At 39.4% G+C, this 17,231-nt stretch overlaps 1 protein-coding gene across 9 annotated transcripts in view; it reads right to left on the reverse strand.

Annotated features, from left to right (window-relative positions):
• KLF12 (Kruppel like factor 12) overlaps positions 1–17,231 on the reverse strand; it is a 1,158,470-nt gene that overhangs the window by 61,155 nt on the left and 1,080,084 nt on the right. For all 9 annotated transcript variants that reach the window (XM_042927869.1, XM_042927832.1, XM_042927842.1 and 6 more), the window contains one exon: positions 3,901–3,963. In XM_042927869.1, the coding sequence (XP_042783803.1) occupies positions 3,901–3,963 (63 nt within the window). The remainder of the gene's footprint in view (positions 1–3,900; positions 3,964–17,231) is intronic.

Raw genomic sequence — 17,231 nt, forward strand, 5'->3', positions numbered from 1 at the left:
AATTTCTGGAGCTGTATATCAACTCCGGTGTTCAGCTCAGAGATATTCCCCACCAAACCCCTCCCTGTCCTGTTCCAACCTACACATACACACCAAACACAGATTCCAGATCTCTATCATATCTCTGAGTATAAAACAACTGGAAGATGACATGGAAACAGCCACTCTGTGCATTTGATATCAGAATATACCACCTTTACCCCCAAAAAATCTGTAAAGAACAAGTCTCTCTGCACATTGAATTCTCTTAACAAAGCTTGCCTCCTTTCCCCGCAGTGGAGCAAAATATTTTTTTTCCTGGCATTATTCCATGCAAGAGAGTAGCAAACGCCCTAAAAAAGGTTTTCATAGTTACTGGACAAAGGAAGGTATGATTACCTCTACTTAGTGTCAATGAGGAAGGAAAGAGGGAAAGAGAAGGGATATGCACATGAAATACAGAATGGAATTCACATGCTGAACCTCAAATGCTTCATCAATCCTCGAATCCACAAATATTCCTATAGTGGAGTTGCAGCGAGGGGAGAGCCGTTCTGATGGACAGAGTTTATGTCTGGTTGGACTGCTACCTTTGATTAAGTGAATATTAAATGAGTTGTACACTGATCTCATGTTCTTCACTGGGGTGCGAACATACCTGTCGTGAAGTTCTTACTGCCATCACTCTTTAATCCCTGGAGGTCAGCAGACAGCTACAGCAAACCTGGCTCCATCCTAACATCTGTCATTGCACCCCTTACATCCTGGTGCTTTCATCTCCTCCCTGGATACCTACATTTGTTACCACATCCTCTTTCCATTCCAGCAGGTTTGTTTGCCTTGAACAGACGTTCTTTTCTTTCCACACATTTCTTCAGTTCCAGAGAGAAGAAATGCTGCCACAGGAATGAGGTCAGTGGATGCGTCCTCACATACTAACATTATGCAAAGGAAAACACTACTTAAAATTTTAAACCATCTTCACTCAATAATAAACACTGGTTTCATAGCTCAACCACAGCCCCTGGCATTTACAACGTACCAATTGTCATGCATTTCCTGTGCATAGCTTATAAGTTCAAGCCTTTTCATGTTTTAGTGAGGCTTAATTGCTTTTCTAATGAACAATATTTTTTAACTGATTGGAGCATTTGCTAATCCAACTTCACAACATCACCCAACATCACTCACATACGGTGTTTGCAGATCTAACTCAAGCCAGAGCCAAGCTAGTGTTGCATATACCTCATAATTCTATTAAGTATCCCAAACTTCTATTTGGGGAAGATCAACAGTCACTTTCCCTTTATCTCCATTGCTAGCGTGAGTATTTTAACTTTCTGAATTTCCAGAGCCAGTCTTTCACAAAGAAATAGGAAGTGTTTATCACTCAACTAGATGTAGACACTGGGTGATTCACTGGGCTTCTTCCTAACTAGGTGATTTATTTCCATCTACCAGCCTCACAGCATTTACTTAAGGAAAATTCAAGGTACTATATATAATGGGGATTTTAACTAACTCGTGACCAAATAAAGCACATATTTTAAATCCACGTATGCTCCTACTATAGTTAATTTAGAAACATCTCCAGGTCCTTGTATATGAATTTCAATATATATGAAAGCAGTAACTCAACCCTCTGCTTTTCCTACTAATTCTCGATCTATCATATATATGTCACACACACACACACACACACACACACACACCCCCCTCACCTGCAAGAGAGTGAGCTTCTTGAGGACAGAAACCAGGTTTTATTTATCTTTCTAATCTAGTGCTTTTCATAGTGCCAGGGACTGTAAATAAATGCTGCTGAATAAATAAAAGTTGAATTTTCTCAAGGCTAGTAGTAAAAATCCTTTTTGTTTTTCATGGATTACTTCTCTGGAGATAAAAGTGGTTTAAATTTACTCACCAAATAACGTGCTATGAATTATGTAGGAACGAATTACCATTACTCCAATAGTTCAGAAAGGACGAGTGAAGGAAAGACTATTTGCTATTTACTCAGCGATCGCCACTTAGCCACTGAGAAATCAGTTGTTAGAACGTCGATGTGGTAACTATCCATGTTGTACTCTACCCATTAGCTCACGTTGCTCACTGGAGCATCTCGCACTCTCTGTATGTTGTAAAGTTCCTTTAGTACAGTATGCCTTGTACTGAGAAGGAGTATCAGTTCTGTGCGGTCAAGAAAGAACGTGCTCTCTCCCTTTCCTTTTATGTAATGGGCATCGGCATCATTATTCTCTCAGCTTTCCAGGTTTGACAGGGGACAGTATGCTTTAGTGACTGAGAGAGACCATGAGGATGCCCCAGCTTTTAGACAGCATGTTCCCTGTGCTCTTATTTCCCCCTCCATGAAAAAGAAAAGCACAATATTTAACAACATCACCAGGCTATTGTGAGGGTTAATTAGATTTAATGGGGGAAGGGAGGTGAGCTGATTACGCACTATTCAAATTCAAAGAATCATTATTTTGTGTCTAAAAATAATCCTGACTTAGGAACAAAATTAATTTGGAAGCTCAATCTTTGGTAATCATCTTCCCATACTTAGAAAAAAGTTTTTAATCACAATCCCATTCTAAGCACAATCCAATGAAGTAAAAGTGGAGATCTGTGAATTTCCACAGACTTTTGAAGGAATACAGTACACGGATCAATTTTTTATTTTCCTTTTCTTTCCTTCTTTGAAGCTACACGATGTGTAGAAAGGTTAATTTTGTGGAATGGAGTCATGTAAACAAAGTACATTAATTTTTTGTTTCACATGAAACGTTTGTGAAACACTTTAAATTACTTCTTTAAAGAATTAGTAATTGAAGTTTTGTGACTGAAATAACTTTTTAGGTCATTTCCTCTAAGTTCCATTTATTTTTATTTTTTTCAAGAACTATTCAGTGAAAGAAGATCTTCGATCTATGTCTTAATCCCTGGACCTCATGAATGTTACTGTCCATGGAAGAGTGAATTCTGTACAAGTGATTAAGGATCTTGAGATAGGAAGATTATTCTAGGCTATCTAGGTGGGCGTGAGAAGCAATCACAAGTGTCTTTGTAAAAGGAAGGCACAAAGAGATTTGACTACAGAAAGGAAGGAGACAATGTGGTGGCATGGGAAGCAGGTGGAGAAAGCCATGTGATGTGGGGCCATAAGTCAAGGAATGAGAATGGTCTCTGGATGACAGAAAACACCAGGAATGGATTGTCCCCTAAAGCCTCCAAAAGGAATCAACCCACCTGACACCTTGACTTAGCCCCATTAGACTCCTTTTGGATTTCTGACCTCTGGAACTTTGAGAGAATAAATTCTTTTAAGAATATAAATTCTTTTAAGAGTATATTCTTTTAAGCCAAAAAAAAAAAAAAAAAAAAAAAAAGAGAGAGAGAGAGAGAAAGAGAAAAGAAAGACAAAGAAGACAAAAAGGTCTTCATACGCCCTAAATTTAAAAAAAAAAATCCCTAGATATTTATGTCTAAGATCAGGGAAAAAATAATCTAAATAGCAATCATCAAAATTAATATAATAGATGAACTTACTATGAAAATCTTTATAAGAACTGAAAGTTGGTAGCTGAGAAAAATCTGAGTTGTTGCCTATACATCACTAAAAAGCTTACAATATCTTCCAAAAAAGGGAAACATTCTTTAAAAATGTAACAGTTCATAATCCTAGAAAATATACCATATCTGTTAGGAGAAAAATGTTGCACTCCGGTTTTGGTGAGTTTTGGCTGAGAAGGAACTTTATCCTTTTATTTAGAACTTTCCAAAGGAAAAGGAGACTCTGGTTCAGTTGGCAGAAATGTATTCTTTACAGAGAAGCAGAAAAAATTCTCTTCCGTTTTAACAGAGCCCTATTGAAACTTCCTATAAGACTCGCCAATTTTCATAACTTAGATATATACTCACCAAGCAAACTTCTGATTATTCATTCGATTTCCCCGGACCCTTGATACTGGGGACGGATGTACTCTGTAGGCAGATGAGAATAATCCAGTCATTAAAAAAGCACATCCCTGATTACAAATGAACAAAAGAAAAAAAGATCTTATTTATAAATGATCTCTTGTAGGTATGCTTATTGCAAAATGCCCCATAATCTCCTCTTAGTAAACGAATGCAGTTCATTCCTAGGCATTCACACCTGCAGTCTCTCTTTCCTCTTGTAGCGCTTTTGACATAATAACGACTTGCCACAAGGTTCACTGAGAAGACCCCCCAAATGCAGAACCACCAGTTTTAGTTGAATGACAGATTCATTCGGTCCAACAAAAAAGTTACTGACTAGCTAATCTTTGCCAGGTTCAGAAGTGGGTAAAAGTAATGCAAGGTCTGATGTTTGCCTTCAATGAGTCCCGTCTGCTACGTCCTCCCACAAGGGATATCAGGGGGACTCTAAGTGCACATTCCCTGAGTCAACTAGTAGAATTCAAACCCTAAGAAGCAAGATAATGAAGGAGGTCAGAATATGCTACCCCCCAAATACACTACTTTGGCAGAAGGATTATTTTGAGTTGGAGACAAGAAACAGCAGACACAGGAGGAGGTCTATACTCTCCCTTTATATGCCTAAAAATAAGGACATAAATTTCCCTTTAGTAAAGGAAATTTTCATTTGTAAAGGGGTCCCGCCCCACCTCTAATACCGTGAAGTGCAACACACAACTCTTCACCTGTGATGGTACTGAGATGTGGCTCAGTCAACAATCCTTATTTGCCATGAGTTTCCCCCATCTGTTTCCTAGTTACCTTCCTACCATCTACCCGACTAGAACTTCAGACCCCACCTTTTCTTTTGACTCATCACTTCACAGTTTTTCACTCTTTGTTAAATGGTATATAAGATCCAATTTTTAACCCCTTTGAGTTACTCCTCACAGAGTATTCCTGCATGCATGCATGTTATGTGTATAAACAGGTTTTTTCCCCCTTCTCACCAATCTGTCTTTTGTCAGTTTGTATGTGTGTGTATTTAGTCAGTTGGTCTTTTGTCAGTTTAATCTCCAGGTCTGCAGACCTAGAACCTGAGAAGATAAAAGAAAAGGTTTTTTTTTTTTTTTTTTCCTTCCACCAAAGTAACTTCATCCAAATGTCCAGGAACAGAATCTGAGAATGGGGGAGGAAGGAAGGGTGAGCAGTTACTTCCAGGAGAAAAGCTTTCTAGGTGTCATGCTCTGCAGCTAGGCTTTGAGGAAGGCAGTCAATCCGAAACTTTAGCTAAATAATGGCGAAGCAAAAACTATTGTTGTACAAGCTTTCAGGGTTAGAGTCATCTGCTGGAAGTTTGTATTTCCAAGAACTGCTGATATCTTCCAATCAGGAGCTAGTTGCTGAAACTCCACCTCTCTGTGGGTCACTCACTGGCAACACAGTATGCCCTACTTCCTGCTTCCCTCTGGCCAACTTCCTGCTTTGTTCTATCTTTACTAGGATTTGTGAGATCTAGGCAGTCTTTCGGCTTGTGTTATCATTACATCCCACACATTTCTCTTATTTGCAAGAGAGCAAACAGAAATTTTAAGCTGGTCTTTAAGTCAGAACCAGCGGCTCCAAGATTCATTAGAACCCCAGTTCTCTATAGCTGTTTAGCACGTGAAAATTATTTCCAAACAGATAGTACTGTTCCAGCCCCTGAGAAGGGCCAGATGCAAACTTCCTGTAAATCCAGAGGCAGACTGCACTTTGCACTCGGAAGGCTTATTTCTTCCAACATCCCTTATTAACATTCTTTTCCTCACAGCGCTTCTCAATGGCTGCTGCAGCTGGGCGGCTCAGCACAGATTTTCTGCTCTGCATGGGGGAGGGGATGTTAATTATGCAGAAAGATGGAGAGAGGCCAGACAGCCCCTCTGGTGAACTGTCTCATTCAAGCACGGCCCACTTCCTGCTGTTTTTGCAGCTACAAGGATCACCTGTTGGTCTTGGCATCTGGCCAAACTGGGGCCTGGCGGAAATGACAGACTCAGCTAGAAATGAAAGCCAGCTCATATTCCGGCACCCCAAATTGGGGAGAGAGAAAAAAACACGCCACAGAAATGCATAAGAATTATACAAAAGGTAGCAAGACTCATTTTTTTTTTCTTTTCTTCTTTCTTCTTTCTTTCATTCTATCTGTTTGAAATACAAACATCATAATGGAATTGTGAGCCAAAAAACGTCTCCTCAGTTAAATCCCCCCTGACCTAAGTCCTCTTAACCTTCTCCACATCCCCACTAGGGTGCCAGAGTCCTATTGCCTAAATAAAGTTCTAAGGAGTAACAGCCCAAACACTCACAATTCTTTAATTCACTCCACATCCTCTGACCAGATGAATTTTCATGACAGAAGTATATTCTTCTTGAAGCTTCTTATTCATATATCAGTGGGGAAAAAATGGGCTTGTTTAACTTATAATTAAAATATTCCCTAGGTATTTAGATCTTTTAACAAAATCCCACTGATCCATAGTTCAAATACTGTAAGTAGATAATTTCTATCATGGTTTAGCGGTCTACAAAGAATTTCACGACAGTGTGTGTATGGACAAATAATTACAAAGTTTCTTAAATGAAAATAGTAAAACAAGAAAGCTTTTTTTCCTTTCTGAAAGGGAGTAAATTGATAACCTGGAGCTTGCTTCATTTGATGAAGTAGACCATAAAAGGTTTGCATTTCAGCTACTCCCCAAATTTTATTTCTTTAAAAGGATACGCAGTGTTTTTGTGAGCTCAGTCTACACTGTGGCACTTCTGGCCACCACCTCCCTTCTTTCCACAAATAGCAGCCAGGCAAGGTAGCAAAGTCAAAACCCCGGTAGGAGAAACCACCACCTCATCTGCATGTCATGCATTATTCATGACCTCCTGATTCCTGCACCTGCATCTAGGCAGGAAGCTTGCAGGGAATGTTCATTATTCTTCTTTTAGCCTCACACAGGCTCGATTACTGCTAAGCCACTTTGTTCTGTAACTAAGGGTTTCAGGCCTTAGTACTAACCGCTGGATATGGAAAGAAGAAAAAAATCACCATGCTGAAGAAAAGAACAATTTTGGTTGTTGTGCAACATGTATTGAATCCTACAACGTGCTCTTCTGAGACTGACAGTTACTGTCAGATGGAAATGCTCACATTTGGTGATTTACATTACATAGAAAAAAGGGAAGCCATACCATTAAGGCCGTGTATAGCAACTGTTCTATTTACATACACTTACTCATCTAAGGCAGACAGCATGTCTATAATTGTGCCCAACTCAGGGCTTAATTTAGCTTCCTTGCTACGCATGTGGGAACTTTTTAAATATCTTAATACAAAAATGGTTCTTTCTTCTTTGGGTATAAGCTGCAAAGAACCTGACCCTCAAGTTTTGTATTTTAATGACTAATATTTATTGTAAATCAAGAGAATATGATCACTCTGCTTTTCAATGTTTTTATGAACATTCCTGAATGGCTAGTGGCTGGAGGTAGGATAGGAAATCCAATACTCAACATGAATTACTGATTACTAATGAACTGCTGGGGAAAGATACCATCTACTTTTTTATTCTCCCCACCAGGGAAAAGCTATGCAGCTTAAATCCAATCTTACAGTCCCAAATGAAATTAGGATGATGTGAAAACAAACTGTGGGAGGCACCTGGGTGGCTCAGTCAGTTAAGTCTTGATTTTGACTCAGGTCATGATCTCGCGGTTTTGTGGGTTCCAGCCCTGCATCTGGCTCTGTGCGAGCACATGGAGCTTGTTTGGGATTCCTCTGCTCTGTCTGCCCCTCCCCTGTTTGAGCTCTGTCTCTTTCAAAATAAACAAACAAAAAGTGCAAACTGTGGAACCAGCCTGCCTGGGATGGAATTCTAGCTCCACTACCTATCAAGAGAGTCATGTCCTCTTAGGGCAAGCGACCTAACCTCTCTGAGCTTCACGTCCCTCATCTGTACAAATGGAGGCAGAAAAGATGGCCACCTCCGAAGACTGTGAGACTAAAATGAGTTAATAGTTGTAAAGTATTTAGGACACCGCGTAGTGTCCAGGAAGCAGTGAACACACATTGCCTATTATCACTAGCAGTATTGATTGGACTGGAAAAGACTGGAAGATGAACCTAGAATATCTAACTGATTCCAGGGGACTGAGATAACAAATGTGCTGTAAGGACCTGCGGTCTTCACTACTATGCTTATCTGACTTCACTAAAGGCAAGAAAGTAACAAAGAGAAATGAATACATATAGAGTACTAAGAACCAACGACTGTGGTTTCTAAGGTATGGCTTACTTTCTGGCATCTAATTTTTCTGTTCTTTATTAGAAGACCTATCTTCTGTTCACGAAAATTTCGTAATATTTCAGTTATTTCCTATCCAAGAACAAGTCAGTAATCACACCAAGACGAAATCACTCCATTAACTAAACCCTAACTATGTGCCAAACACCATGCTGATTTCATCAGACACATTTATTTTATCCTCATATCCTTATTATCCACATTTTATCGTTGAGAAAACTGACTTAGAAGAGTTAAGCTACTTGCCAGGGTGACACAGCTAGTCAACAGCAAAATTGGAACTTGAACACAGTTATGTTTGACTTACGCTATTGCGTGTGAACCAATCCTATGAATTCATATATATTCCCTCCACACTACCCTAAAGGATGCTAATAAAGTGAATTAGTACTAGGGGCTTTTATGAGAGATTGTGCATTTAATTAGGGCCAACTGAATATTTTATAGTGTAAGTAAATGCAAAGGGAAAATACTAGTTTTCCTGGACTAAAATTGGCACTGAATGAAATATTAATCATTCAGGTACTCACAAGAAAGTCATATTGGTTTACCCACTGATCATCCTTCAGCTGCTTATGAAAATTTCTTATCAGTGTTGCTATTTAAATACATTATATATGACAAGTGTAAGTTTTATTTTTTATTTTTTTTACTTTATTTTTGAGAAAGATACAAAGAACAAGTGAGGGAGGGGCAGAGAGAGAAGGAGACAGAATCCCAAGCAGCCTCCATGCCATCAGCACAGAGCCCAACGCAGGGCTCAAACTCACGAACCATGAGATCATGTCCTGAGTCAAAATCAAGAGTTGGATGCTTAACCAACTGAACCACCCAGGCGCCCCCACGTGTAAGTTTTAGATATACATGTACATCTAAATATAAATTAATTATAAATAGGTATAATTAATTCCAGCTACATCCACTTCCTTCCCATTTTTTCTAGAACCCAATTCAATCTAACTTCAAAGATGAAACCATCTTTTTCTTGGTCATCAGCGGCTTCCATGTTTTCAAATCTAATGGTTAATTCTCAGTCCTCATCTTCTCAAACTCTCGGTAGCAACTGCTGTAACTGATCACTTTCTTTGCAAAGCTTTTTTTGCTCAGCATCAGGGACATTCTTCTGCCTTTCTCCCTCTTCCTTTTGCCTTTGCTTGAACCTCCTTTTCTCATTCTTTTGAACCACAAATGTTAGTGTGGCCTGGGGATAATCTTCCTATGACCTTCCTCTTTCTTTTTTCAACTCACTCCCTACTTGAAAGAGTCTCCAATGTGGCTACCCTCACCTCCTTGATGACATCATCCCCTCTATGGGCCTTAGATGCCATCCATATTATAATAACTCTCAAATTTCTATCTCCAGCCCAATCTCTAGATCTTCTCTAAATACTAGACTTGGGTTTTTCAATATTAATCTACCCCTTTCAAAAAAAAATTTTTTTAAACGTATTTCTTTCCATATCTTCCCAGACATAAAAATGCCAGCATCATTCACACAGTTGCAACGTTGAAATAATACTTGAGTTCCTTCATGCTCTCATGCCTCGTATGTTAGGCAGCCTGCTTAATACTGAGGACAATCAGAATAAACTATTATTTCACAGACCAATAAAATATTTATTGTAGGTAATTACTCATCTAGTAGGATTATAGATTTTCATTATCAAGAACATGAGAAATTATAATGTACATTTTCTACTCTTCAGTCCACTTTGTCCTATTATATAATAAAATTATTAGTCCCATATTTTCATCCATAAACTGTTCTAATTATTCAACATAATACACACTGTAACACCTCAGCTTCCTACATTTGTGAAAGAAAAGATTAGTCTAGAAATAATTCCACAACTATTTGTAAATCTCAGAATTTTCTTATACACAATCACATGAAAGATAATTTTAAAGTACTTTTAAAGTAATTCTTGGTATTGCTTCCTTCTTACATATAATTGTACTGAATACAAGTTCTCAAGATTACTCAGGTTAGTTTGGATGCTTTTATTGTAAAATATATATACTACGCTTGACCAAATAAAGATATGTGTGTGACTCCAGCATTTACATTAAGTGAGCCCTATTTATTGTCAGCTTTGATCAAGCTAGTGATTAGATGAACATTAGAAATATCATATATATATATATATATATATATACACACACACATATATATATACACATATATATACACATATATATATATACACACACACATATATATGTATATATATATATATATATATATATATACATATTTAAAGTTTATTTATTTATTTGAAAAAGACAGAGAGAACGAGTAAGGGAGGGACAGAGAGAGGGAGACAGAATCCCAAGCAGGCTCCACGTTGTCAGCATAGAGCCTGATGTGTGGCTTGATCCCACAAACCGTGAGATCATGACCTGAGCTAAAATCAGGAGTCGGATGCTTAACCCACTGAGCCACCCAGCTGCCCCTGGAATGACATATATTTTTTAAAAGTTTTTTTTTTTTTTCCTTCTCATTACACTGTAGTCTTTCTTTCTCCTGCAGCCATTGATACTATTGTTAGAAGAGTGGTCTAACCTTAAACGTACTGAGTGAATGTGATAACTGTTTTCACTGTTTACTCTAACAGTATAAAATTTGTTAAAAATACAGTGTTTTGCAGGGAACAACATGCATTTCTGCCATACATCAACAGAATGAGCGATTCTAGTAAGAAACCATTTGGTCTGCACAATTACATCATATTAATTCATCCCAGTCTCATCTCCCAACATCTCCAACTACTCTCTCTGTGTCAGTGACACCGAAGACCCTCCTCCTTCTCTCATTACCTAGTTAGCAGATGTTCAACTCTAAGAAGCCACCCCAATCTCCAGGTCTAGGTTAACTCACTGTAAGTTCTCACAGCACGGGTACTCAGCACATGATAACTGAAGATAGTTTTGTTTTTATGTTTATTTTGTCTGTCTCTCCAAATAGACAGTATGCTCCAAGGGGGACAAGGGAGCTTTTCTCTTTTTGCTGTCGTATCTCTCTTACCTGCCACAAAGTGGGCACTCAATAAATAATTATTGCCGGATGAGCCTTCTTTCCCTACTAGACTGTAACTTCTAGGATGGACGGCAACAGCCATGGCTAAGTCACACCTGCATCCTCAGAGCTTAGCATGTCATTATTATTAGCAAATAAATGTGGGACTAAGGAGTTAGTCACTGGGGCAGTCAGCTGGGGAACAATAATATCAATCTTTCCTCTATCGGTCAGAACCATATATGCATCACTCACATTTTTAATTTATTTATTGTATACCTATTATTTATTCATTCATTCACATCTTAATTGAACATCTATCGTGTCAGACACTGTTCTAGATTCTTCAATCCTATGAACTGTGTTGGATGACGGAATATTACACCTATGAAGAAATGTTTCAACTTCAAGGAGCCTACAGTACAACCATGAGTTTGTTCAATAATTGTTTAACTGGCCATCACGTGCAATGTGATAAGTGGCTATGGGAGCAAATAAAAGGGTGTCTGCATTAATTAAGCTTTGGAGTAGACCCAGAAGTTTCCCTAAGATAATATGGACAGGCAATGAAGGATGGAAATGGGCAGCAAAAATACTACAAATTGTTTTGGGTAATTAGAGTAAAGGATTTGGCAGGTCTACAGGGGCAAGAGATTATGTAATAACAGGGCCTTGACCAGGGACGGTCTTGTGTAGTGTGCTACGTAGTAAACGCAAAAAGAGTTAAAGGACAATGACCAAAGGCTTTTAAGGTTAGAATTGACACAATCAGATTTGTGTACTAGAAAAGTCATGTTGGCAGCAGTATTGAGAGTGGCCTGAAGAGAATGCATCATTACACAGGAAGAGCCATTGGAGGCCGACTGTAAAATTTTGGCCGAGCAGGATCTAAGATGGCAGCAGTAGACACAGTGGAGTGGGAATGGAGAATGAGGAAGAGGAAGACAGATGCACACGAAATGAGGTGTTATCCCTGGGGCTTGGTATAAATATATGCAAGATGTCGAGTGGCAAGGCAGAAAAAGGGAACAATTTATGGCTAACAACGAGGGCTGTGAATTGGTTGATCAGAGGAATCAATAGAAAGAATTAAGGTTATGTTTTGGGATTAAAAAAATACAGTAAGTTTCTGTCCATTGCATATACACATCTGGGGTTCAGAAGACAATTTTAAGATGAGAGATGGAGATGTGAGCACCCTTACTAGATAAATGGTCAGTGAGCCCTGAATTTCCCAGAGGCAGAATTTAAGTGAGAAAACCAGCAGACGAAGGTCAAGACACCAGGAAACTGTACATCTTCTTGCATGACTTCAAACCTCTCTTCCTACTCATTCAGAGAATGCCAGAAATGCCCACTTATTGATGGGAAGTTGGAGCTTCATGATTCAATTTAACCTCTCATAACCAATATTAAGAGAGGGAAGACATGATCTCTTCTACCCTTCCCTTCATGTCAGAAAAGCTGAAATTAATCTGTTTTTCCTTCACTATTGTCTTGGCAGTAAATGGCCCCAACATCAATTATCTCAAGCAACTCAAAATAAGGAGTCGCCCTTGGCTGAACTTCGCTCTCCACCTGCAGCCCATTCTCAGGCCTGTCCACTACACCACCTCCATTCTATCTGCTTTACATTTCCACAGTCATCGACCTATTTTAACTCCTACCTGTCTCTTCACAGGACCATTCCCTAAATCTTCTCCTTCAGTCCATTTTCTGCACTAGAGCCACAATGATACATTTAAAAGAGCAGACCTGTTCTTCTCACTCCGCTCTTCCGTTAGTGGCTTTCCATTGCTCTTGAAATAGACCTAAATCTCAAGTTGGCCTACATGCCAATGATCTGGCGCCCGCTGACCTCTCCAGCTTTGTTCTCCCACAGTATCACTCTTCCTCACATCCTGCTCTGTGATCCAGTCGGCCTGGTCTTCTTTCACTTTCCCTCTCTTAGCTCAGTGCCTGTGTGTGTTCTTCCTTTTGCACAGAACCTCCAACACCACCCCTTCACCTGCGTAACTCTTCCTCAGTCTCATCTCCCTGACTGACCAAACTGGACCGTGTCTCTATGTTACAGACTTGTGTTATTCTCCCCATTTGTTCTTCACAGCACCTATCAGGGTTATATACAGTTAAATACGGAAGTGATAATTTGGGGTGCCTGGGTGGCTCAGTACGTTAAGCGTCCGACTTCGGCTCATGGTCTGTGAGTTCAAGGCCCATGTTGGGCTCTGTGTTGACAGCTCAGAGCCTGGAGCCTGCTTTGGATTCAGTGTCTCCCTGTCCCTCTCCCACTCACACTCTGTCTCTCTCTCTCTTAAAAATAAACCATTAAAAAAATTAAAAAGAAATGATAATTTGATGAAAAGCAGGAACTTTTTCTCCTTAGCTCTCTACTATATGCCCAGAAGTAGGCCCTACACCTGGTACAAAGCAGGAATATATTAAATGTCGCTCTATAAATAAAAGGAGATAAAGGAAACTCATAGTAGTGGCCTTCTAATTTTTCCTAAGGCTTGTTCTGGCACTATAGAGAAAAATAAATAGGTAAATGTATGTAATATTTTAGCATTTAATTTTTATTATACTTATCTTTAATATATATTACAGATAAAGTATAAAGTGGAAGGGAAGCTGAGTGAAAGGTGATGTGGCCTGAGTGTCACCCAAAAAAAGCTTTGGCCCCACAGGAGATGGGTTCTTTAGATCCACATCAGCCCATGTCTAGCACTGTCTGCACACAGGGCCCGCCCCAGGCCAGGAGGCCAAAGGAGATGCGGCCATAGCTTCTCCTCTGGAGAAATCTGTGGAAACGCAGCTGACACTGTGAAGAGACTGGAGAGATTCACCTGAGGTATGTAGTTTAGTGTTGAACCAGTGAGAATTTCTCAGTTTGAACAGTGGTACCATGATGATAGAAGATGGACACAACAGGGGAGCCAAGTAAAGGGTATCTGTGAACTCTCTACAGTATTGCTGCAACTTTTAATTCCAAAAATCATTTCAAAATAAAACATTTTGAAGTGTTATTCCTTTGCTGGGATAAGAATACAAACGATTCAGATCGTCTAAAAACTCCTTTTTTTCTGTTTTATTTAGTGATGTATTTTTTTCATTCTTTTCAACAGTTAGTTACTATTGATAATATGCATTCTATATACATTTACAAACGGAGTATATGTGTGTGTACATATTCTTGCACACTTTTTCTTTTTTAAAGCAAATAAACTCATCAACCAATTCCACTTTACCATCATGGTTTTTGTATGTATTGGGTAAAGAATTGCTAATAACAGGAATGGTGGAAAGTGGTAGAGAGGAAAGAGTAAAAGAAAAAAAGATGAAGACACATTAACAGGTTAATAGAAATAATGCCATGATGAGATTCTGGGGGTGAAATTTAGATTATGTCTAGAGAGCAATGACTTACATTATGGAGCTGACATTTATTGAGGTGATACAGACCCCAAATTCATGCCTTCACCTGAGATACCCCGATAATTGCTTCAATTTTCCACTTCGTTTGCATGTGAACTGAAATCCTTTGACTTCGTCGTTAGAGTGGATTGAGTTGAAGGAATTTCATGAACTGAAAGACATTCTGATTGGTAGTTATTCTATTTGTCACACTGGTAATGTCTTTTATTTAGTGTGCTCAAGAAAGTATAGTAAACAGCCAAAGAATGACTTCAAATGCTTTTACTGCCTCCAGCTGCATTAGTTTTGAAATACCTCATTTAGGCTAAAAAAAAAAGAGGCAAAGTTAAAATATGTACTAGGATCTTTTTCCACCCCTAATTAGATCTATTACAATTTAGCATTGTCTCAAGAAGGTGTTACAGCTCACCGGGCTATACCATTTTTCGAGTAGGACACAATTTTACATCAGTTTGTTCATAAGCACAATGAAAACGGCATAAACTAGAATTTAAAGATGATAAGTCATCTCTAAGGAGAAAATGTAGCTTACATTTCATTTACAGTAAAATTTTAAATGCTAGAAAGACTCTAATCTGGTACTTCTGTGTAACCATTATCTTTATTTTAAATAATATGTTTAAAAGAAATGGATCTGTGTATTCGTGTATGTGTAAATCCTGATATGCTTTTAAGTGAACATCAAATAAATCAAAGGGAATGGTATTCAAGAGATGGATTCAATACTAATCACAGAACAGTCTGATCTGTAGACAGTTGTAGAGGATGTCCCCTTACTGCCAGAACTGATGGTCAAGAAGCTCGGAGGACTTAAGGCAAAGGAGCCAGGAACTGACCTACTAGCTTATGCAGAGACTGTTCATTTTAGAATTTGGCATCTGAGGCCAAGGGCTGCCAAATACATCAATCAATGCCCACGGGCTACAGACGCCTGTGCAGATTTGGGAAAGAGTACATGAAGTATCAGCTCGTCAGCTCACTTACAGAACTGGACAAACAGCGATGTGCCCACCATGCAGGCACTTCCAAATTGCACCAGGCCCTCTACAGCTGATCAGCATCATTTACGCTAGTGAGTTCAAATTCACTATTCCCTCCCTCAGCCCCACTCTCAGCCACCAGTATTCTCCTTTCTCTGTTTCATGTAGTGCTGGCCCAAGAGGCTACAGGGTTCGTCCTGCAAAGACATGTGTTGGCTATTATTTTATTAACAAAAGGGGCAAATCAACGCAGAGCTGGTTTACTTATCTTGGTTATTTCTGAATTTGATACAGATCCCAACATTACTGTTCTGATTGCTTATGAAGCACCCTATTGTGATCGAAAAAAAAGATAAACAGAAAAGAACTGATTGAAAAGTAGCATTACTATGCCAACCAAATCGGGCAATAGTCAAGTAATCTAAGACATGGCCTATGACCTTTAAGGACAGACTACTGCCCAATTGGCTGAGTATCTACGAGAATGGGAAAGGTTAATAACAGCAGAAGATTAAGAACACTAGTTCTCTAAATGGAAGAGTTACTGCAAAATAGTAGATGATGGAATAACAGAAACACTGAAAATTTCAAGAGAGCAGAGAAAAGAAATAGTGCTTCAAGGTGATGATATAAGATTTGGCCCAGGTCTCACAGGATATGACTTTGGAGGAGGCATGGAGAAGCGGCCAGGTGTGCAGGTGAGGAAAACACTATGAGCAAACAGGATGAGGTGGGAAGAAGAGCAGAGCGTGTGGCCTGAGTTCATGCAAAAGGGTGCAGCCCAGAAAGGGGAATGTCTGATGACTGGTGACAGATGTTTTGGGGTTTTTCCTCTCTAGAAAGTTGCGGAGCTGCTGGAAGATTTCACGTGAGAGGAGTAACGTTATCACGTAAGAACTCATCTGCAAGTGGTGTGCAGAATGACTAAAAATGAGGAAGACTCCTGTCAAGATAATCTTGGGGATACTGCAATGGCTCGCCTGTAAAGGGACAAAAGTCTGGGCCAAAGCGGTCCTTAGGGAGTGGAGTGAAAAGAAGAGATGAGATAACAGGAATGGGCACAGTCTAGCGATGCTCGATAGAAGAAAGTGAAGGGAATACTAACACTTTGAGAGCCTACAGGAACAGAGGGAAATGTGGTTTTAATTTTAGGCAGCTGCAAATGAATGACTGCATTTCAGGAGGGCAGATGTCGGGAATGGATCTGATTTTCATAAACGTGGCACTGAAAGCTGCCGCTGAAAAAAGCAGCTGAGGTGTCTGAAGAAAGGCTAGAGGTGGAGGAGTGGGGGTACTCAGTCTGCCGTGCCTTAGGGGTGGGGGGCCAGTGGGAAAGGAAGAATCGAGGAAAGCTGGTGAGCTAAGAGGAAAACTAGTAGGAAAAAGATCCTATCAGAAGTAAACAGAGTCACTGTCAAATTTTGTAAAAAGAATGAGAACAAGCATGGAGAAAAGACCATTACACGGATCAGGTAGGGACCAACATAACAACAGATTCTTGGTAACAGATTTTGCTACAGAAGTGGTGGGAGCCAGGCCCTTGATTGT

This window comes from Panthera leo, chromosome A1 (genome assembly GCF_018350215.1).
Source record: "Panthera leo isolate Ple1 chromosome A1, P.leo_Ple1_pat1.1, whole genome shotgun sequence".
NCBI classification, from domain to species: domain Eukaryota; kingdom Metazoa; phylum Chordata; class Mammalia; order Carnivora; family Felidae; genus Panthera; species Panthera leo.